The sequence below is a fragment of the Watersipora subatra genome, chromosome 2, assembly GCF_963576615.1.
Source record: "Watersipora subatra chromosome 2, tzWatSuba1.1, whole genome shotgun sequence".
NCBI classification, from domain to species: Eukaryota; Metazoa; Bryozoa; class Gymnolaemata; order Cheilostomatida; family Watersiporidae; genus Watersipora; species Watersipora subatra.
Genome location: NC_088709.1, coordinates 71134144 through 71159421, shown reverse-complemented (window position 1 = coordinate 71159421; position 25278 = coordinate 71134144). Strand labels below are relative to the sequence as shown.

General features: G+C 32.5%; 1 protein-coding gene across 1 annotated transcript; it reads right to left on the bottom strand.

The window, feature by feature from the left end:
* Positions 1-4715: 4715 nt before the first annotated feature.
* On the bottom strand, positions 4716-23595 carry LOC137387551 (arylsulfatase B-like). The gene is made up of 13 exons (XM_068074004.1): positions 23407-23595; positions 21467-21578; positions 19526-19577; positions 17102-17205; positions 14937-15037; positions 12395-12471; positions 11333-11437; positions 10667-10745; positions 9417-9514; positions 8237-8471; positions 7855-8005; positions 6955-7130; positions 4716-5341 (listed from the first exon to the last, which is right to left on the bottom strand). The coding sequence occupies exons 1-13, from the start codon at positions 23507-23509 to the stop codon at positions 5061-5063; spliced, it is 1674 nt and encodes a 557-aa protein (XP_067930105.1). The 5' UTR covers positions 23510-23595; the 3' UTR covers positions 4716-5060.
* Between the last annotated feature and the right edge of the window lie 1683 nt (positions 23596-25278).

Here is a 25278-nt window from a genome sequence, read left to right as displayed (position 1 = left end):
TTTTGTAAATGCTAAGCCTTTCTGCATTTTTGGGTTTATCTCAAAATTTCATCTGGTTTTATTCATACATACATATACATTTTACTCATCATTCATACGCCCATGCGCACGCACACACATACGCACTTCAATTTATCATGATCAAATATACAACCCTTCAAAAATTTTTATTAGTACGTTTAAGTTAATATCATCTGAACAGCTGTCAGCATGTGTCAGTAGAAGTTTCAATAAGAATTCAGACTAAAACCAGAAGTGTCAGCAGCAACCACAATAGCTCTGTCTGCAAGAACATTAGAAAAATAGTGGTAGTGCGCTGGTGGTTAAGTGAAGGTCAGACTACCAGTATATATTCTTGTGACATCTCAACTGACTACTCTTGCTGAATGGAACACAGATATTCTGTCACATTCTGTCACCAAACCACAAATCAACTGCCAGCTACTGTGTGGTTTTTATCCAAAGTGCTGGCAAACAGCATTATCATAATCGGTTTCAGATAGATGACTGGTCAAAATTTAGGCTCAGGCTAAGATGTGCAGAGATACAAATAAAGGGTATGGGGAATATTATAGGTGTCATGCTGTTCGTGTCAATAAGGAGAGTACGGATAAGAGACCCATTTCTGCTATCTGCTGTGTTGGAAGCAGCTTTCGACTCCCGACTGGCTGCCAAATGAGCACGACAATGCAACACATGTCTAAATAGTAGTACCTCTGGCCCAATTGACTTATCAGAGTTTTTCGATGGGAAATCAGCTCCTTAAAAAACGAACCTATTTTAGGCCCTGTTTATGGCTTGCAGGTAAATCTAACAGCTGATATTACATTCTCATTGTTTTTACATTATATATTCCAGAAAAAAAGTGTCAGCTGTATTTTTGTCTTCGATTTTTTAATCTGTAAATTTTCTACTTGAAGATGAGCTCATATATAAAATTTTATTAGAATTTATCAAAAATTATCAGTATTTTTTTATCATTTGCTATTGTTTTTGATGTTTGAGGTGATCTGACGGCCAGGATGTTTCAAGATTGAATTCAAAAAAACTCAAACGCGGTTAAAATGCTCAGAAGGAAGGTACATGCAGTAATGATGTCACTAGATGTTTAGCTGCCTTTCTCTCTTGTTATTGATATTGGCTATTGTGTTTAAATTTCAGCGTTGGGCATCTCTGCTCCGTCGGCATCTCTACTGAAGTTCAATGATAGGCGTCATAATCACACTTCCGTTTAAATCTGAACGTTCCAATCAAGGATCTCGTTCAAACTATTCTATTTTTAGACTGAGCAGGTCTACACGGACAAATACCGTATCAAATTAAAGCTCAATGCCTTAACTTCATATTGATATTATTTTATTTGCATTACTTTAATCGTGTAATTTTACCTTTAACTTGAGAGCTTGTTGTAGCAACTTTTCATCCTGAAATGTTCGAAGAGAAAAATATAAAAAGATACCAATATTTTTTCTTGATAGCAATGAATCCAAAAATAAATATCTAGCCAAGAGTTTCTTCCAAAACTTGAATATTAGCCAAATTTGAAAGAAACTTGGTTATTTTTCAAGTTTTGAATTCAGCAAAAATAAAATCTAATATTAGCTGAATTCATTTCTGTGAAAGATTTTAAAAAACCGTAAGTGTTATTCTCACAATCTCTTACTTTTCAATCATTTTGGTCATGTATTTTTTCTCGTGTACAGTAGTTTGCAGAATTATAACAACACTATGTTTATTGGTGATTGAAAGATCTTGTCATCTCATATCTCAGCTTAGTCCTATTGTATAAACCTATACATCATTATAAAGATTATAGTGTACTCTTTTTATCTAAATAAGTTAACACTTTTGGTTCTTTAGCTGCATAGAGCTATACGCTAGACTGAGCTCTAATCTCAAAACTCAGCAAAAACCTGTCAATCATTGCATATCTCAAAAACGCTCTTTGAAGTTTGCAATCTGCTCTCAATCTTGGTGTGCTACCAGAAATACAAGAAACATCTGAGAAATTTAGCGACAATTTAAAAATACCACAAAACAATGAGCTAGCTACAAACTTGGGCTACTCTGAAATTATTTCAAAGTGTTTTGCATCATGAAGCTGACTGACAAGACAAGAGCTGCCATCTTCACCAGCAAGGAAAGTCCAAACAAGCAGATTAATTGCTCTATGAGATGGGTTGCTCTATGAAAGGTGTTCATGTCACAAACACCACATGGATGTGTACCAGTTCAACTTAGTAGAGTTTGTGCAAGAAAAAGACCTGAAAAGGCTTGACAAGGAAAGGCGGTGTGCTATATATATAACATACAGTAAGTCAATCAGTTGAACTCACGTACTATTCAGGTAAGTAGCCACAGATGGTTGTGTGCCGTGGTTCATAGTTTTCACTGTTCATAGTTTTCAATGCAATCATTGGATTGCATTGGGTCAAGATTATGAACAAATATAAATGAGATAAAGAATGGAAGAAAAGAATAATGGCAAATGAAAGAAAGCGCATCAAGGATTGTTTGTTTAAAATGTGTAAAATAACTGCATCAAGTGTTGTGGCAATAGAACATAACTCCTAATGCTATGGAAATGAGGAGAGTAAAGTAATTACTAAGTTAAAATTAAACATACCTTCTGGTTGATGCACTGAAATGTGATTATTATTTAACACGAGACTAGTGAAAAGATGGAGCATTTATGGTTGTATTCGTACTTATTCAAAATAAACACCGCATTGTCTTATTTTTATTCTAACTAAAAAGGTATCAGAACTTGAAAGTTTTAGCAAAAGACAAAAATTTAAAAGTAATAATAACCAAAAAATGTCAAAATTTATAGTTATTGTTACTTTTAATAATAACCATAAATTTGTTTACCATAACACGTGTTTTACAATATGCAACACTTGTTTTTCAGTATTGTAAAACAAGTGTTGCGAATGTTCAAAATTTTTCATGTGAGTTATTGCAATTTGCGTACTGCTTATTAAAATATTAGCTATTTTGCACCTGAAAACAACGCAAGGTAAAATTAAATAACTCATTGTACATTGAATCTATGTTGAAAAGAAAATTCATCTGTGAACATTCAAAATATATATTAAATATAATATATATATATATATAATAAATGTGTATATATATATATATATACTGATGAAGAAGAAGGTTGCGGAAGGAGAACAGGAAGAATGAAAACACATGTTTTCACGTACAGTCATATGAGCTTCAGTTCATTTTAATTTTATCTGATGAATGGTAACAACCATGAAAACAAGGTACAGCAAAATATTAAGTTGAGAGAAAAACTGAAAAACTGCAGAGATTAGTCTGCTTAAAAAAAGCAGCACAGCTTTGTCACGAATCTCATAAAACAAAAATGTATTGACGAACTTGTTTAGCAGTCAAACCCAGAAATAAACGTAAATTCTGGCAAGCTTTAAATGTAAAATGTAAAAAACCTCACAGCTATTGCCCTTGTTTTAGAGTTTCAAAGCTAAACACATACTTAGTGACAAAGTAGGATTTCAGTTCTAAACTAAAGATATAACAGCAGCACATCGAATCTTCCCTATATCTCATAACTCTCTATTTTATCTGACGTAACACTTAAATATTCACATCTACTCTTGTTTCTTCAAAAATGATATTTTATATCAATTTCAGAAAAAACTTACTCATTTGGTGATGCAGTTCATGAACTGATTTCAGATTTTGTTTCGACCTCAAAACGAAAGGTGAAAAAGTTTGCTTGACGTTTAAAGTTTTGAATGTGTCAATCACGAAATATTATTTGATAAACTGTTGCTTTTAATTTTTAAAAATTAAAATTTTTAAATTTTTAAAACTTGCTGGTTTTAAAAATTCCTTCAAGCTCTTTAGTCATATTTTCGCAAACAAAGCTTCGAAATGTCGCGAATGAAAAATTCTTAATGTCAAAAATAAATGATGGTGTTCCACAGAGATCTCTTATTGCTCTAGTATTGTTTCTAATAGGCCTATATGTAAATTATTTTCCTTGACCTACTCCCAGAATCTGTTTTGATAAAACATCACAAAGATTTGAAAGTTATTGAGGCAAATTGAAATCTCACCATGCAAATTATCAGCAATTGGTGTGTTTCAATTTATCTGACAATCAATGTACAAAGATTTGTAGTTTTTTCTTTATAACACCCACTCAAACCTTTGAAACAACTTGGCTGATGAATTTAACAACTAATCTGTTACTTATAGACGTGAGATAAAACTGCTAGATTTTCTTTTGGAGTAACCATGTTGATACTGTTTGTAATAAGCTTATTAAATTATCGTCTCCAATCCAGTTTTGCATACCATACAGTAACTTAAAATCTGCCATTGATGTCTATTATTTATTTATGTTTATTATCAATTTACCTTTTGCCATATACTTATTGTGATACATTTATCATTATCACATTCTTATAAACTCATAACATCCTAATTTATTCTATGTAATACATCCAAAGTAATACTGGGTTTTTCTGTGAAACGTTTGAATCAAATAAACATGATTTTATATAAAAAATCTTCATAGACATTAATGGACTTTTTATTTCTTTATTTATATTGTTATGGGCAAGTTAGAATACTTAAACACAAGCATGGCTTGTGTTTAAGTATTCTGACACATTATTCATTATTATTATTATTATCAAGTATTTACACGTTAACATTAATATCTGGTAAATACACAGGAATAAAAATCAACTGGTGCTTTTATTAATCATATGGTGACAACAAGATTCTATTGTGTAGCCAGTTATTGCTGCCAACCATCTTAAGCTGACTTGATGTGGTTAGAGGTGTGCTGCCAGTCTCTGTGAGCTTTGTAATAAGCAGCTTAACATTGTATATTAGGTCAAAATGCTCACTCTAAACAGACCTATAATTGCAAATTAGTTCACACTAATACTCTCTGTAAGGGAACATATTATTGCAAATTAGGTCACACAGATGCTTACTGCGAACAGACCTATCAGCATAATTGCGATTAATCTTTTCAAAAACTTGCAAACAATTCAACAGCTTAGCTGTTGTTCTGGTTATAGTGAGCCATCATCAGCGCTGTCACATGTTTCCCCTAACGCTACTTGTTTACACTTTAAATTATTATGTTGTAACAGGAAGTCCGACTGCGGGTTGCAAAACCCCAGCTTCGGAATGTAAACACCGTCCATTTCATTCGTATTTGTGTCAGTAATGCCCTGGCTGTCTTTAAAGACACTGGCAACCATGTGCTTCCTTTCCTTTTCTACCATCTCAACCATTTTAGCGACGAGCTCTGGATAGTCATCGTACAAGTTGCGGGTCTCACTCGGGTCATCTACAACAGCAAAGGATAGATGACTGAGGAATGCGAATAAATTGAGATTTTGGTTTGAACTGTTTGCAAAAAAATGGTTGCTTTGCAAATTTTTAGTTTTAGACCTAAAAAATTAGCAATTATTGCTTGCAGATGCTAAACATTTAAACAAAACAATGGTTTTGGAATATTCATGTAGAAATTCATCCAGTGTTTTAAAGAATGCTACATCCAAATCTCTTCTATTCAAAATACTGAAATATGTACTGGCTATAATTGGCTGATTTCATATGACCTTGACACTTACTGCCCTAAATAATGACACTTGGTTTAACCAAACCTGCCTGCTTTAACTCTATAATTACCTTTCATATTGATGTTATGTCCTATTAGCTCTTTTCTTATTCAGTAGTTCAAATACTCCTGAACTAGTTGCTAGACTTACTTAAATACTCAAAACTTTTCCAACAATAAATAATAAAGTTCAACACAAAATATAAGTCAAATTATGCAAGAGTAACCAAAAGAAGCAGGTAGCAGCTAGCCAAATTTGGTATGAGTTTATGAGGTCAGGTGATGTGATCAGGTGACGTACGCATTTAACAACTTAGCTGATCGTACAAAAGAACAAATCTACTTATGTATGAGTAGTTTAAACAAAGTAACTCATACATTTATATTAATATATTATTATATATTATATTATAATATATACATTTATATATAATATTATATATATTCATTTATATTAGCAATGTGTATTTTAACTTCAGGTGAAAACTTGTTTTTTATTGTGGTAAGAAATTGTAAATATTTACAATCATATTTCATTCTGGACACCATCAAGAGAACTTTGCGAGACTCCAAACTGAAACCTTTTTTACTTGCTGAACAAGAGCTCTATTGCCTAAACCACATGTGTTTTTTCTGCCAATTTTTACACAAAAAAAGCGAATTTTGGCATACTTTGAGATGTCTCCTCAGTCAACGATTATTCAATGTTATAATAAAAGATTTATAAATAAAACCAAAATAGTTATTTTATGCTTGACAACTATTTTTACTAGTTGCAATATTTCATACTCTGCTGTTTAACATCTATCAAATTTTGTATTGTCATTTTTAATTTTTTTTTAATTTTTTTATTTAAATGTTTATTCTCATTTTTAATTTATTTAAAATCTAAATTAGGTTTAAGCTGCAGTAATAAATACAATTCAATGATAACTATTTTATCCTGTTAGGACAAGAAACAAATTATTATAATATAGATATTATTATTTGATTATATTAAATTTTTATTATATTTTATTATTATACCATTGTTAATATTATCAGTATATTAGTAGGCACATATATTAGTATTAAACACATATTATTACTGCAAAAGCTCAAAGGTTAGCAAGGCTGTTTGTCAATCACCAAATTCTATAATAGAAAGTAAAACACCATTGCGCTGAAAAAAACTTAAATGGTTTTTTCCCTTTTAGGTTACGCTTGTTTTTGGAAGTCTGTTAGGTTTAAAGGCTAACTTTGCTGCATGTCTCTGAGGCTATACATTGAGCATGCTGCGAACATTGTAAATCAAGTCATTACTTATCATGCAAGTTTCAGTTAAGTATAATGAAACCCACCTCGAATATTGAACAGGCCTCTAACACCTCTGCTAGAGCCGAACCCTACTTCAATGCTGTCTCCAGTGATGGTGGGTAATTCTGGAGATTCTTCAGGTTTCCTGTACTCATAAGGTCCTCCTTCTTTCATGGTCCATGTTGACCGAACTCCATAGACCAATTTCCAGTTTCTCCACCTTCAATGTTATCTGTTTCTCTTAGATTCAAGAACAGTTATTTAGAAATGACATAAACTTTGTAAAAACTATTTAAATTATAAAGTAGACGAATAACTTATTCTTTCTGCCAGTCTCAAGTCTAGCTCGGAGAAGCTCCTGTTCAAACTTAGATTTTGCTATTTTTTTCAAAACTGTGGATGATCTGTGCATGCTGAAAAAATTTCAAAATGTATTTATGCTCTCTAAAAATGTTTTGAAAAAGTAAAAAGTTTTTAAAAACGTGTAGTATTCTAATTGTTAGTTTCGCAAAACCGAGTGACTCATCATTGATCAAAGTTATATATGTTACTAGAATTTTCTGGTAAGTATGTTTTACTGAAGCCATTTTAGTTTTTATGAGGCGTTCTTAAAAAATTTCCTTGATAAAAAATTATTTCAATAACATATTTTTAAAACATGAAAAATCAATTAAGAATACAGTTAAAAAATAATTTGAACAAAAGAATTCAACTTTCTAGTGTGTCACTCAGAACGCAAAAGAAATGTAGTCAGTTATGAATTTTAAAAAATCTTAAAACACTGCATAAAACTTTTGAACAAAAGATAAAGTGTACTTTCTTAAAATGCTGCGTACGTACTACAGTGAAAAATAAATAATCAAAAAATAATTAGACTTTTTTCTTGAGTAGGGGTGAAGTCAGCGCTTCATTTGCACCGAGATATAAAACAATACATAGTTCACCTGTATGCCGCATCTCTGTTCGTGCAATTATAAACTTTTTCATTCTCATCAATGGTGTCAAGGTTAACAAGGAAGCTTTCTCGCACCTTGTATCGGTCTAAAGAATGGAAGGAATTGCCAAGATTCGGCAGCTGTGAAACTCCATCTATTTCTAAAATGTGACAAATGGGCTCACTACCAACAGAGCATCAAAATAAACTGTTGATTTGCACAAAGATGGAGCTGAAACTTTAACAAACTTGTTCAGAGAAATTAAGTCAACAGAAATGTGTTTGAAATTTTAAAATCTATATTTTTAGTTTTGTGTTTTTAATTATTATGATAGATAAAGCGCATGTTTTAAAATTAAACTAGAAAAACTTTTTATCAAATTAGAACTCACCTTTGGCTGTAACCTCACTGCCTGCAAGACTAAGAAATGTTGGCAGCCAATCAGTTATGTGCATTAAGAAATCTCTCTTCGTGCCTCGAGTATTTTTCTCTAGCCTCGGATCCAAATAGATAGTCGGAACCCTAACTCCTCCTTCCATTACAGAACCTTTGCTGGCTCTGAGAGGGTAATTGTTGCCATAACTTCTTGAGGGGAAGCCCTCAGGAGTCATCGAAGCACCCCCATTCTTCATGAAAAACAGCAGTCTTAAAAATAACTTGAGTTCTCTTCAAAAATTACCAGTAATCAGTCTCTCATTCAGACATTTTCATAATCTTTTAGAAACAAGAAAAACAGCAAGTTTGTATGCTGCAATCAAGTTTTCAAATAGATTAGCCTATCATATTATGGTATATTATATAAGATTTGATATAATGTATTATCTTATTTTATAATATATAATATTGCTAGAAGTTGAATTTAAATGGTTCAAAACCAAGAATTTGGATAAACAAAGTTCTGATTTTAGATTAAAAGCTATTTAGATGGTATCAAATTTAATTCAAAGTAGTTTGCTATTTTAAATTAATACAGATTTCCAAAAAGCAAAGAATTTTAAAACAAGTGAGTTTCGCTCACCACGTCCAGTTAATTTCAAACGAATACTTTTAAAAGCCAATTTTTTAATTTCCAAATTTCCCAGGTCAGTACAACAAGTAGGGCACTCTTCTTCAACCATTTAAGTTTTAATTAAACTGTACTTCGAAATTTCAGCTGATATAAAAAAATTTATTACTTTTTAGCAAGATATTACAAGGTTTTGTATTTAAACACAAAAAGGAGCTCTATAGACCGTCAAAACTAATTTTAAAGATGTAATACAAGCAGATACAATTGATTTGCTAATAATATCTGCATTTTCATCTTTTAACAAAAGTTATCAGCTCCTGACTAGAAACACTATTAGCTACAAGTTTTGCAACAAAAAAGACTTTTGAAAACCTAAAAAAATTTTTTTTATTTATAATAGTAAAGATGTATCAAAAGTCTGTTAAATGCAATATCATTCTACGCGAATACACACCTCTTGCTAAAACAAACCTTAGAAGCTTGTTAGTCTAGCTGATTTATAATACATAATAATACAGCCATGTATAGCGTAAAAAACTTGTACAATGGTAAGACAACTCACATCTGATTGAAATACAATGACTGTGTTAGACAGCATATTGGTGTCTGATAGAGCTAGGAGAGTCGCTCCAACAAGGTCATCTAACGCTGATACTAGTCCTAGAATATACAAAGTTGTGTTACTTTAAAAATATAAATAAAATTATAAATTATCAAACTTTTAAAAAATCGCACTTTCCAATATTCAAGAAGCCAACATAATGGCAGCTGTTTAAAAACTTGACAGACATTGAAAATAAGTAAAATAGGGTTATAGGTGGCCAACTGATGATAAAAGTTAAAGAATGAGTATTTACTAAAAGATCTTTAGTCTACTTTCTTTAAAGCAAAGATAAATAAAAAGCTATATTTAGCATACTGCTATAACAGGTGCTAACTGCAGCTGGCCGACTAAGGATAATTATTACCCTACTAGCAAATCACAACGATTATAGTGAACACGTTGAATTTTGATAATCAGCTAGACAACTTTTTAGAAATGAAAATTAATGTTTCCATTCCATGTACAAGATTTCAAAAGTATTGGAGAAGGCATAATTGTATGGTTAGTTTAAAAATTATTTACATCACAGATGAGAGGTATGTAACTCTACATATAACAGATGAAAAACATGTAACTCTATATCTAACAGATGAGAGACATGTAACTCTATATATAACAGATGAGAGACATGTAACTTTATATATAACAGATCAGAGACATCTAACTCTATATATAACTGATCAGAGACATGTAACTCTATATATAACAGATGAGAGACATTTAATTCTATATATAACAGATGAAAAACATGTAACTCTATATATAACAGATGAGAGACATGTAACTTTATATATAACAGATCAGAGACATCTAACTCTATATATAACTGATCAGAGACATGTAACTCTATATATAACAGATGAGAGACATTTAATTCTATATATAACAGATGAAAAACATGTAACTCTATATCTAACAGATGAGAGACATGTAACTCTATATATAACAGAGGAGAGACATGTAACTATACATATAACATATGAAAAACATGTAACTCTATATATAACAGATGAGAGACATGTAACTCTATATATAACAAATGAGAGGTATGTAACTCTATATATAACAGATGAGAGACATGTAATTTGATATATAACAGATAAGAGACATGTAACTCTATAGAACAGATATGAGCAACAGATATATATACAGAAAAAGTCATGTAACTTTGTATCACAGATGTGAATGGGATTAAGTATCTAACCTACCTAGGTATTTTCTTCTTTTATCATCATCACCGTCAGATGCATTTAGAAAGTCATGTACATTGTACATGCTTTCCGTCACCTGCCAGAGTATTTTAAAGTACAAAGTGATGCGTGTAATGTACAGTAGAGTATCATTAATACCCCAACAAACTTTAAATATTTTAATTAAAAACATATTACTAGATTGCTAATAACATTAGTGTTTAAACTTGATAGTTGTGAACAACTTTCTAAAAATACTTAAGATGAGCTTGTATTGAGTACATTGACATCTAAGTTTAATTTCTGTATAACGATCAGTAAGCGATAAGACATTCCTTTGGAGAAAATGTTATAATAATAACTAGTTTGTAACAAGTAGTCAAATGAGCCTAGTACACTATATGTGTATCAGTAAATTAAAAATTTTGTTAAACCTCTCTTTGACTCAGCAGCTTGTATCTAACTTCGTGACTTGTGACATGACAAGCTGCTAGCATGTGAAGGCATGGTTGGTAGCATGTCTCATATTATAATAATTCTATATACTGAGATTATTTTTGTACAGACAATTAAACTGAGGGTCTAAATGTGTAAAATACCTTCATTTTGCTAACCTAGAAACTCACATGCAATGTGATTTAGTTAAAAACTAATGCATATGCATTCGTTTCCTAAGTTATTTACCTCTAAAGGTAGATGTGCAGCAGTAGGTGTTATCATCATAAACAGAGGGTCGGGATTTCCTTGATGGGATAAGACCATCTCCACTGCATCTCTTCGGTCTAGGATCTGTGCATAAAATCAATCAGCATTGGATGTGACTTTTCTTAAAACATCAAACTAAAAAATTGAGATGATTTGCTAAGTATTTAAAAGAACCTTTTGACAATTAAAATATTTTCAAAACTACCATATTTAAAACTTCTTGCTGTTCAGCTTTGATAGACAACAGTATCAAGCAATGAACCTTGTATGCTTTTTTTGTCTTTTCACTCTATTTACAAACCTTTTTGCCATCCATAATGTAAGCACATCACTTTCCATGCTTGTGTAGTTCAATTTCTTTTAAGGGTTTCATACCATTTTATAGCACTCTGCCGCTTTTACTGTTTTACAGTATCTGCTCTTCAAATTAGCGCACTTCTTAAAATGCTGCGGTGTAAGTTAATTTTTAACACAGTTAAGGATTGTCCTCTCTTGCTGCTGTACTATCTACTGATGAATTGAAATAAGGATGAAACAGCTGGGTGTATAGATATCCAGGGTAAGTATATATATATAATTATATATATACACAAGTATATATATATACACATATACATATATATATACATATATATATATATATATATATATATATATATATATATGTATATATTATATATGTATATATTACATATATGTATATATATATTATATATACACAAGTATATATATATATGTATATATATATATACATATATATAATATATATATATAGATATATATAAACCGGGGCACTGGGCACAATAACACCGGCGCATAAATTGTGGTTTGCCCAAATACCAACTGCAATCAACTCAGGTGAGTTGCAGAAAAGTGCGCTAATGGGAACAGCTAAGATCTTGAGGCGAGTGCTCAAACTCCCAGGTTTCTGGTAGAAGACCCAAGTTAGAGTAGAAATTACCACCCATACGAGGTATCCGGGGTGAGGAAACAATTTATATATATATATATAATTATATATATAGAGTCATGTTCACTTACCGTCTCATGAAGGGGTCTGTCTGAGTCTGGCAGATGAGGTGTGTTGTTTCTGTACCTCAACATCACTCCATCTTCCTCTGTAAATGGAAAGTCATTTTTTTAACTTGGTGAAGTGAGTTATCTCTATCAGTAACTACAACATACACAAATACTGCACATTATTTTGTTTATTTTGTGTTTCTGAGCAGCAGCAGAACTTTGGTAATTTTGGAAAACTGTAGTTGTTGCATATTCAAGTTTATCCACAAACTGAATTTAGGTTTTTATTTTCTCTTCTCGGTTCGTTGCACTCAAACACTTTTAGCTATACATTTTTACAGTTGTGCAATAATTTAAATAAGTAAGAGGACAACTAGTTGATTTCAAAAGTTGATTTTACAAGTTTACTTGGAATAGTAACAAACTTTATATCAAATTTAAAAATATTACAATGGTTCTTTACAGTATGGTACAAGTGTTGTACCATATTGGTACAAGTGTTGTACCATATTGGTACAACACTTGTACCAATATGGTACAAGTGTTGTACCATATTGGTACAACACTTGTACCATATTGGTACAAGTGTTGTACCAGTATGGTACAACACTTGTACCATATTGGTACAAGTGTTGTACCAATATGGTACAACACTTGTACCATATTGGTACAAGTGTTGTACCAATATGGTACAACACTTGTACCAGTATGGTACAACACTTGTACCATACTGGTACAACACTTGTACCAGTATGGTACAACACTTGTACCAATATGGTACAAGTGTTGTACCATACTGGTACAACACTTGTACCAGTATGGTACAAGTGTTGTACCATACTGGTACAACACTTGTACCAGTATGGTACACTTGTACCAGTATGGTACAACACTTGTACCATACTGGTACAACACTTGTACCAGTATGGTACAAGTGTTGTACCATACTGGTACAACACTTGTACCATACTGGTACAAGTGTTGTACCATATTGGTACAACACTTGTACCAATATGGTACAACACTTGTACCAATATGGTACAACACTTGTACCAATATGGTACAACACTTGTACCAATATGGTACAACACTTGTACCAATATGGTACAACACTTGTACCAGTATGGTACAACACTTGTACCAATATGGTACAACACTTGTTGCAAAACCACTTTTTAAACAATAACTTATATTACAATTTAGTAAATAAAAGCATTTTGCTTTCAAATAGTAAGGAACCACGACAGGAAATTTTCCATTCTCAAGTTCAACTACCAGATTAAACGGTATACATGTATCATGGCTAAAGAAGAAGGTGCTCTCTCATAATCAGTCTTTTTACTAGGAGACTGTAGCTAGTATGCATTCAGAGCATAGGTATAAACCTGTTCACAATGGTTAATTTTTAAGACATTTTACTAGTAATTTCACTTGAGCGAAGCTCGAACAAAACTTGAGTGTGCCTTTAGAGATTATCAATAAATGGTCTTTTTCTACTTCATCTATATTATCTCTATTTGCTGTTTCTATCATAAAGCATAGAGAATATCTATTTGCACAACTACATGTATTTTGAAATGCCAGAAGGCGCTCAATAAGGACAGGTGTTAGAATGTCAGCTGACAGATTCGCTTGGCATGAGTTTTAAGTCCATACAAAGCAATCATTCATGCTAACTTCTAAACCTGAGTTCTAATAAGATAGATAAATTGTAATAAAATAAAAAGCAAAATTGCTGTAAATGTTAAAAAGTCAGTGTTACACAACTGGTGATAAGTTGTAAGTTGTAACAATTAATTGTGATAAGTTCATGTGTTGCTGCTTGCAGTGCAAATAAAATCTTCAGCGGTATAGTACATATAATATAGTACAGCAGAGTATAGCATAATACTGTATAGCACATTATGTCATAGCATAGTATAGCATAGTTTGGTATAGTATAGCATAGTATAGCATTGCATAGTATAGCTGAGTATAGCACAGTATAGTATTGCATGGGACAGCATATCATACCAAAGTATAGTATGGTAGTGTCAGCTGTAATGAACGGGTCAAATGTTTCCTAGTAACCTGATAATATATAATAATAGATATGGATAGATATGGATAAATGCGGATAGATGCGGATAGATGCGGATAGATGCGGATAGATGCGGATAGATGCGGATCGATGCGGATAGATGCGGATAGATGCGGATAGATGCGGATAGATGCGGATAGATGCGGATAGATGCGGATAGATGCGGGTAGATGCGGATAGATGCGGATAGATGCGGATAGATGCGGATAGATGCGGATAGATGCGGATAGATGCGGATCGATGCGGATAGATGCGGATAGATGCGGATAGATGCGGATAGATGCGGATAGATGCGGATAGATGCGGATAGATGCGGATAGATGCGGATAGATGCGGATAGATGCGGATAGATGCGGATAGATGGATGGACAGGCAGCCAGACATCATTCATATTATAGGTTAGAGTTGTTTGCTTAATTTATTAAAGTCAAGTGAAAAAGCAATAAAAATGTAATCAAAAGTAGATATTATGGCTATGCATACCCCAGGTAAAATAATCACTTTCACCTCCCAGCATTCCACTATACTCATCAAATCCTCTTTGCTTTGGCAGACACTCCTCTATGCAGTACCCCATGTGCCATCTGTAAACATGACATGTATAAGAGATTGAAATGCTGACCAATGTTCGAGCAGTCTGATGTTAGGCAAAAGAATCCGTGGCTTCACGTGAGTGAAAACTACACTGAAGGTTTCATAAGAACTCTTAATACAATATGGCAGCTTTTACAGAGTGTCTGCTCTAGTTTAAAAGTACCCCATTTAAATCACCCATCTCTTGAGATTACAACTTGAGATGGAAGATTTACTTTGCCATGTAATAATAATAATTATTATTATTAGTCAAAGCAAACATTTTTACTATGCTGGATTTATTCTTTTCATTAATTTTCTAAAATACAGAAAGTGTGCCGGCTAATAAGACCAGCTAGTGACTTTCAAGTATGGAAAACTGCTCCAAGAGAACATTGACACTTTAAAGCTACAGACCATGCTATCTTTGTGTACATGCGTGTGTGCGTGTGTGCGTGTGTCCGTGTGTTTGTGTGTGCATGTGTGTTGCCACTAAAAATTCTTGTTGTATAGTTACTAAAACACAATTACAATTCGTGTTGCTAAACATTACTTGTCAAGGCTTTCTTCTAATTAGCCATTGGTTAGAATATTGAATTTCAGTTTTATATCCCCATCAAGTAAGACAATTACTAAGTAAATACACCTTAAAATCATTGATGAAGTCTCCATGTGCGCAAAAGCTTGGCTAATCAAAGCGCAGAGTCTAGCTGGCAGGCAGTGAGCGTGTGGCTCATGGGGATAAAAAAACCGCCGCCATTCAAATTAGGAAGAAAAAGCCAGCCTATCAACACACAGACTGCTCCAGTCTCAACAGCTTGTGCCATTTCAAGACCGTACTAAGTATGTTAGTGTTTCTGACTGTCGTATGTCAGCAGGCAGCTTGACTATATGCTTCTGGGGCTGAAGGCTGACAAGGTCCAGATGATGCAGTAGATGATGGAAGTGGTAGACAGAGAGGATTTATGAGTAAAATAAATCATTTCTTTATCTACCAGTTAGGTATTTACTACTAGTTACCAGTTAGTAGTTTCTAGTTTATAGATTGAAAAGTCTAGTAACTTTATATCAACTCTCGGTAGGAGGTTTTGTGTTTGCTAATCTAAAAACATGCTAACAGGTGTAAGACTAGCTTCTTAGTTTCTATGACGTGCTGTTTGGGATTCATCTCCTCGACTTGTGAAAATGAGCCAGTACTTGAATGGCCCATCAACAAAATATAGATTTTTTGAGGAGCCTAGAAGGACTGGAGTAATTTATTAGTTATTAGTACTCTGACACTCTAGCGTGCCCTGTAAGATCGGTAGACGGGCAAATGAAGCGCCGAGAATACTGTATCTGCACAATTATTCTGGAATTCACAAAAGCAATCAATTTGTGCAGCTGTTAGAGGGAGGGCTTCTAAGCCAAATGCCATGAGTTTGAATCTCATTTGTAGCACCATTTCATATTTTGATTGAAAACTTTTTTATTTTGACTTGACAAATTAGTTTTTTTACCTAAATGTTGCTATTTTGACTATATTTTGATCTAAAAATTGTAGCAGTTAGAGATGCAAGGATAATAGCCATCAAAACTTATAGCATAAATGCATTATAATTCACACATACATACTTATCAACATTCTTTTTGGAACAAATTCTTGTGTTAGTTATCATTCTAGAATTACAGAGTAAAAAGGTGAATGAATGAATAAAGCTGAAAGCAAAACAACAATGAGCAGAGTGATTGTAAATCACTTTTAATAAACTAAGAATAAAAAAATTATAGATGACATGAGTCTTTTCATTCTGAAATTTTGCACAAATTTTGAATTCGGAATTTTGACATAAAAAGCATATTTTTGACTTTGTTGAATTGAAAAAATAAATTTTCAGAATAAAACTTTCAAAAAAATAATTGGCTGATGGTTAACACCATAGTACAATCATTTCAAAAAAATAGAAAGTTCAGTATTACAATAACAAGTTACTAGTTGCTACTTGTGTACTTCTCCCTATGCTTTGCGTCGTACAACTGTACTGAATGTTTGATGTTGGTTAGTAGAATTAATAGCTATCAGCTCTCATACTTACTTGCCCACCATTTTAGTTACGTATCCAGCTTCTTTCATGTACTCGCCAAGAGTTTTGTGTTGGAGAGGTAGACAGGCTGGCGCTTGAGAAAGAAGAACTTCGTGCTAAAATATTTCAATTAAAATGGATAAATACTTTTATCGCAACATTGAAAGGCTGCAATGTATGTTAAAAGAACAGACAACCTGTTACAAAACCTAAGTAACATTAATTGATTTTTAATTAATTTCACTTTCAAGATCTATTCCGTCTTTGTGGCATGTGTGGCACTTTATTCCAAACCAGATTTATCCTGGAGCTCAGTATATTATGACCATCTGTGCATGAGATTTAGCACTAAAGGTAATTATGGCTGAATGCCCTTCCTAACACAACTGATGGTCCTCCTGTGATTCAAACTACCGACCTACAGTTAGCATGAAAGTTTACTGAAACAAATTTATCCTAGAACTAATATACTGTGACCATCTGCGCATGGAGAGTAATTGTGGCTGAATGCCATTCCTTGTGATTCGAACCACTGATATACTGATATATGCCAGCCTGCTAACCACAGAACCACAACTGCCACAAGAGCTGTGAAGACTTGATTTTATAAATACTGAGCCAGGCAACTGTATTGATTTAAAAATTTTAAAGCTTGTCAATAATAAATTGGCTACTTATTAACTGGATGTTTTCAGCAAAAACTTGTTATTAAAAGAGCTTTATACTATTGTTGGTCAGTTATCCCCCTTGAATAGTATTAATATTTCAGATATGCATTAATAGATAAAGAATATTTGTTCAGAATTAACATCAACTGAAAGCTATTATTTTCGAACTAATTGGGTGGCTTGTGCGTGTTATTCTCTTAAACATCCAGCACTGCTAGTCCTGTTATTTTTGTCATTTTTATAGGTTTTCTAGCATTTTATAATTCATTAATTAATTAATAAACTAGACAACCTCACAAGAGTTTTTATGAACAGTCAAAGTCTGCTGTGCTGTGAAACTACCTTCCCATTTAAGATGCAAAGGTGTAGTTTTGATGATGCGAGAAAAATAGGATTTTTGCTGAGGTACTAACTAAATACATTATTTTAAAGGTTAAAAACCTGAAAAGTTTTAAATTTTGGCATTTCTGGTCTTTAAAAATTATTGCTTCCATCTTTAAAAAACATACAGAACTAATTTGTGTGATTATATCATTATGCCATCTTACACAGAATAATGTGTTGATGTAGGAGCAGCTGTTCAAAAACTGAAAGTTTGCTGATGGTATGCAGTTTTTCTCATTCAAAGTTTTGATAATCTAATATATATAGCACTTTATTGGCAATAATTTCATCTAATTTAGCTGCCAGCTAAATATTCAGTTCTCACATGAAAAAGTTTAAGCTTGTGACTGTATTTTTGTGTTTTTACAAACAAATTTGTTCATTTTGATACTACACGTCTTCATTACCTAACATGGTCTTAAATTACAAAGCATTAGTTACTCAAAAATATATTATAAGAATAACTTTAATAATTTATTTCAAGCAGCAGTTTTTGAATCGTATTGTTAACAATAACTAATGATGAAATATTTGATTAGATAATCTAATCAATGTGAAATATACATATATAACATATAATATAAATATTTGACAGACAATACTAGTAATTATTTTTTAATAAATATGTTATAACTATTGCATTTGTGAATTATTAATTAGTATTAAATGACATATTAAACCAAAAATTTTAAAAAACATTGCAATAAATTGCTCAATTAAACTATATTAAGTTTTAATTTTAACAATGTTTGAGCTGTGATGACTCTGTTAAAAGCATTACCACAATTTCTGCATACCAACCAACCTACGGCATTTCTTGTTTTTAACGTGCTGGGTAATTAACTAGGTAATAAATTTAACTAAAATTTAATAAATTTAATAAATTTAACCGGGTAATTAGGCTAGTTTAGCTAGTCATGAATCTGCACAACATTTTAGTAGAATTTATCAGAAAGTATCGGTATGTTACTATGATTAGTATTTTTGGTATATTTGAGGTAATCAGGCTGCCAGGATATTTCAAGACTAAAATTGACAAAACTAGGTTTCAGGTGAAATGTTCTGAAGTAAAATATGTTTCCAAAAATGAATTCAGTAGCTGTGCTTTCTGCTTGCCCCTCTCATTATGACATCGGCTGTTGCATTCAAGTTGCAGGGTTGCGCATCTCTACTTTTGTCGATTGTAATCTTGAAACATCCTGGCAGTCAGATCATCTCAAGCATCAAACACAATCACAAACATCGTGTGAAAGAGACTCTTCCAGTTTTTTAAAGCATGATAATACAAGCATCATGCAGCTGTTTGTTTAATCTGCAAAGCCTTCAGATTATGAACTCATAACAACTCGTAACTTTTATTTTTCTGGTTAAACCAAATACTTACCTGAAAGCCATTTTTGGAAGGGTATTTTCCTGTCAGTAGCGCTGACCTTGACCTAAAAAAGTTTTTCATTTGAAAAAGAAAATAAAGTAGAGAAAATTGTTAGGACACTATTATAGACTCCAAAAGCATCGTAGATTTGGTAAATGTGGTATACAGTAGACGCACGTACAACGTAAATAATTTACATAAATTCTAATATACATTACACATAATTTTGATACTACTAGTAATCATGGGTAGAATATCAGGTTATAACTTAGTTGGTATACATACTATTAATCACAGGTACAGTATCATTTTATACCTTAGATGATATACATATCAGGATTCATAAGTAGAGTATCATACTATACCTTAGATGATATACAAACCAGTAATCGTAGGTAGAGTATCATGTTATACCTTAGATGATATACATACTAGTAATCATAGGTAGAGTATCATGTTATACCTTAGATGATATACATACTAATAATCATAGGTAGAGTATCATTTTATAACTTAGATGATGTACATACCAGTAATCATAGGTAGAGTATCATGTTATACCTTAAACGATATACATACTAGTAATCATAGGTAGAGTATCATGTTATACCTTAAACGATATACATACTAGTAATCATAGGTAGAGTATCATGTTATACCTTAGATGATATACATACTAGTAATCATAGGTAGAGTATCATGTTATACCTCAGATCACATACGTACTAGTAATCATAGGTAGAGTATCATGTTATACCTTAAACGATATACATACTAGTAATCATAGGTAGAGTATCATGTTATACCTTAGATGATATACATACTAGTAATCATAGGTAGAGTATCATGTTATACCTCAGATGATATACATACTAGTAATCATAGGTAGAGTATCATGCTATACCTTAGATGATATACATACTAGTAATCATAGGTAGTGTATCATGCTATTCCTTAGATGATATACATACTAGTAATCATAAAAAGAGTATCATGTTATACCTCAGATGATATACAAACCAGTAATCGTAGGTAGAGTATCATGTTATACCTTAGATGATATACATACTAGTAATTATAGGTAGAGTATCATGTTATAACTTAGATGATATACATACTAATAATCATAGGTACAGTATCATTTTATAACTTAGATGATGTACATACCAGTAATCATAGGTAGAGTATCATGTTATACCTCAGATCATATACATACTAGTAATCATAGGTAGAGTATCATGTTATACCTTAAACGATATACATACTAGTAATCATAGGTAGAGTATCATGTTATACCTTAGATGATATACATACTAGTAATCATAGGTAGAGTATCATGTTATACCTCAGATGATATACATACTAGTAATCATAGGTAGAGTATCATGCTATACCTTAAATGATATACATACTAGTAATCATAGATAGTGTATCATGCTATTCCTTAGATGATATACATACTAGTAATCATAAAAAGAGTATCATGTTATACTTCAGATCATATACATACTAGTAATCATAGGTAGAGTATCATGCTATACCTTAGATGATATACATACTAGTAATCATAGGTAGAGTATCATGTTATACCTCAGATGATATACATACTAGTAATCATAGGTAGAGTATCATGCTATACCTTAAATGATATACATACTAGTAATCATAGATAGTGTATCATGCTATTCCTTAGATGATATACATACTAGTAATCATAAAAAGAGTATCATGTTATACTTCAGATCATATACATACTAGTAATCATAGATAGTGTATCATGCTATACCTTAGATGATATACATACTAGTAATCATAAAAAGAGTATCATGTTATACCTCAGATCATATACATACTAGTAATCATAGATTGAGTATGTGCATTCTATTGATTTCAGTAGAATTAAGACACGCTCAGTAAAAGCACTATTACAATACATAATAAAAATACACTCACGCTGAGCAGAGAGGATTGGCATAGTTACTGCTCAGTTCAATACCAGCTGCAGCGAGTTTGTTTATATTTGGAGTTATCACCTTTGGATTGTGGAATCCCACATCATTCCAACCTGCAAATAAATGTAACCACATCAAAAGCCTAAATTTATACTGGTGGGTAGCGACAGACTGAATAAGATAACAAGCATGCATGAACAGAATGTTTAGTCAACAACAGCCGGGGTCAGGGTCATTTTTTAATGTGATTTTAACTTATATGTTCTTAACCTTAAAGTGAAAAATGATTAAAATGGCTTCCAAGTCTTGGGTATTCTATTTAAGTAAAGCCAGTAAAACTCACAGCTGAAAAAGTAAAGATATATGACGTTTATGAAACTCTTTTAGAATTATTAGTATGATACCATTAGTTATAGTCAATTTACACTAAAGAGCATGGCAAATATTTCCAGTCTCTGTTGATGAGGTCCTATCAAAACTAAATACTACTGATTGAGTAAATTTCCTTTCTAAGTCCAACGGAATTTTGATAAATTGAACATAGGCTTCACGGTTGTTAATTTCAGGGCAAGTGCAAGTGATGATCTGGTTCAACCTTAGTTTTCATCTTCCATTTGGTTACAAATCACATACTGCCATTTGTACAGAGCCAACAACTTTTCGCCACTTTCCTGATTAGTAACCTCAAATATTCAAAATATGTTCATAATGATGGTAGTAGTCAGAGATGATGGATTGCGTTTGAAACTCTTGCAGGCTGCTGGTGTTGGCATTGCATGTCTATAGAAGATAGTGCATAATGCTTAGTACATAGTGCATAGTGCATAGGGAGGCTTTGCTGAATAGATGCGTATATATTCTGACACTTCATTTTCTTTATAGTTCACGGTAATGACAAACACATTAGTAGTAAGCAGTAAATCTCAGGTAAAGTTATTTAATACAAAATCATCTGCTCTCAAAAATACAAGGGAGTAGTAGACAAAATCAGTTGACCTTGTAACACGCTAAGCTAACCTAGAGAGCAAATATATATATATATATATATATATATATATATATATATATATATATATATATATATATATATGTGTGTGTGTGTGTATGTATATAAGTGTTTTACGGATACTCTCAATACGCCATATAAATTATTTTTGGCATCAAAACTGTGGTTCTGCTGCTTCCTCTCAACATGCACACATGTGCCCTCAACTGAGTGTTCAATGTAAGTTCAACCTTGCCTTTTTTAACTAGAAGTAAACAAGTCTGATTGCATCTCAACATCTTATCATATAAAAAGGGTTCAGTGTGCAGTCAAAGTTTAACAAGAATTGAGTCAAGCTCTTTAAGCTAATCAGCCAAGAGTGTATTATTCAAACTAGCTGTCCAGCAGTGTGATTGATGGGTGTAGCTGTTAGAGTACTAGTGAGCCACACTGAGAGTTGGGAGTTTGAATCCTATATGATGCAATCTTATTTCCCCAGTCGTGGTTTCAGACAAACAAGTGAACATGACTCTCATTATAGCAAGGATTCAACCAATCCGATTAGCATGAAGAGAAAACGTTATCATAAACAAAGTGTTGCCAAGTTTATTGTTTATTAGTCTGACGGAGTGAGACATCTTAAAGGATTGGTTAAAAGGAAATAGAGTCTAGCTGGCAAGCAATCCTCCCTCTTTTAGTTGTATGTGTCATCTCTCATCACTAATGAAAGCGTAGAGGTTGCTATATAACTGTTAGTTTGAATGTAAGATTAAGCAAGTAGATGTATGCATATTAGGCCAAGTGTCACAATAAATCCTCAACTCATTTGCGCAGAGCTACATATACAGTAGGTTAAACAAATATATCTCTTCGAGAAAGTTAGAGACAAACAAAATTAGATTTATAGTTGGTTTTGATCAATTGTCAGAACTTAGCGCTAGATAATAAATACTTACCGATGTCATCCCCCATGATGTAGACGATATTAGGTTTGGCTGCTTCATCCCTTTTCACAATCATAAAACAAAGTAGGAGATTAAAGATGCTCAAATGCCTCATCGTCAAGATTGTTTAGTGAGTAAAAGCTCGCACACAAAAGCTAAGGGTTTATGTAACTTGATACGCTAATAGTGCGGGATTAACAATGTCAGCTAGTAACAACGTATCTCATTTTCATGTGTTTTTCGTAAGGCTTAAAGTTGTTAGGAAAAATCAATCAGGCAAATCCATATCATGTGATGTGTCGCATATCTCTCTGGGTCATTTATATTCTATAGTTAGCATGAACCATTCATGGACCTATTAAAGTCAGTTCATTTATGCAAATAAGAGAGTTGCTGATTAATCTCTTAAGATCTCAGACATAGTATGCTGGTTTTTGGTAATGTCAGGGTATTATATTCGTAGTAAGTGTTACCAATGAAGTCTAAAGAATGTCTTATCTGGTAATATTGTAGCCTTGATACAATTTTATTTTGCTTCTATGGCATGTCTCCAGAGCTAGCTTAAATATCAACAAACTTTGACCGCAGTAGAATGTCAATAAAAGGTCCATGCTTTGACGGCATCATCTTTAGGAGTTGTCATACCTTTGGAGTTGCTGGTACATCTTCAAGCAGTCATTGAAGGTTTTTAGTTGTGAGTATTTTCCTGTCGGCTAGTTCCTCGGGTCATGATTTCCTTTACTACTTTCCTTTGAACAATTCTAAAGTTTTCTTGAAAGGGTATTGAGGTGTTTTCTGTTGCCTGTCTTAGGTTTTCCCACTTTGTATCCATTAGCACCACAGCAGCTTAAGGCATGGATACCTTCCTGATAACCCATAACCGGGCTCAAAGCACTGCTCTACACTTGTCAGTTCAAAACGCAAACCAGTGCACCACTGTTGTAGGTGACCAGAATGTCTTAGCAGAGATCTTTCGGTATGGTCAGAACTGAACAGTGATCCCTTAGCAGAATGGTGTCAAGGAATCTGGTTAGTTACAAAGGTATTTGCACCTATCTAAAAATAATTAGCTTTTTGAGCTCTCAGTTAATATATATATAACGCAAATATATTTTACATAAAAAATATTTTACGTGTACAATCAATGATATTTTGCATTAGGCTAGTATAAATGGTTGCAATAATGATGACACAAAGTAATAACTTCAAACTAGATACTACTTTTTAGTAGACAAAATTTTTAAATAATATAAATAATATACTAGCGAAATGTTCCCCTTGCACGGGTATTATAAATGAGTTTATGAACAGTGACAGGCATTGTAGCTGCCTGACACTTGCTAATAGCCTGGCACATTGTCAATAGCTAGTTTGAGTAAGCTAGTAACCTATTGCTAAAGTTACTTATAGGAGACGTGAGAGCAAGCATAAAATGACGTTGCACCATACGCAAAGCGGTATGAGTATTTTCACCCATATTGTGACATATATCGCTCTGATTGATCCATCAATCTTGTATATCTTAATTTGTAGAATATTTGCCTGGCAAACGGGAGGTTTTCAGATCAATCCAGAATGAAACGGATATTTCGTTCTTAAATTTTAATTGTTGTAGCTGGACAAACCAACACAAGCAAACCAACACATGCATACACACGCACATACACACACATACAAACAAACTCTGAGATTTATTTATATATATAGAAGTAATGTAATAATATAACCTCAATGGTTTTTCAAAGCACTCTTCCTTGAAGAATGAATATTTTCTAAAAATATTTTCATGAAGAATTGCTATTTTGTTGTTTTCAATTATCCATTTAATTCTGAATGCTTAGGAACGTGGTGATTGTAAGTTTTAACTCGCAAAAAAAAATTTTT

Bases quoted from the DNA above. Each gene is read 5' to 3' on its own strand.
- LOC137387551 (XM_068074004.1), bottom strand. From the start codon at position 23,509: ATGAGGCATTTGAGCATCTTTAATCTCCTACTTTGTTTTATGATTGTG. The intron at 9,515-10,666 runs GTAGGTTAGATA...TGTATATTCTAG, and splicing joins TAAAAGAAGAAAATACCTAG to GACTAGTATCAGCGTTAGAT. The intron at 7,131-7,854 runs GTGAACTATGTA...ATAACATTGAAG, and splicing joins AACAGAGATGCGGCATACAG to GTGGAGAAACTGGAAATTGG.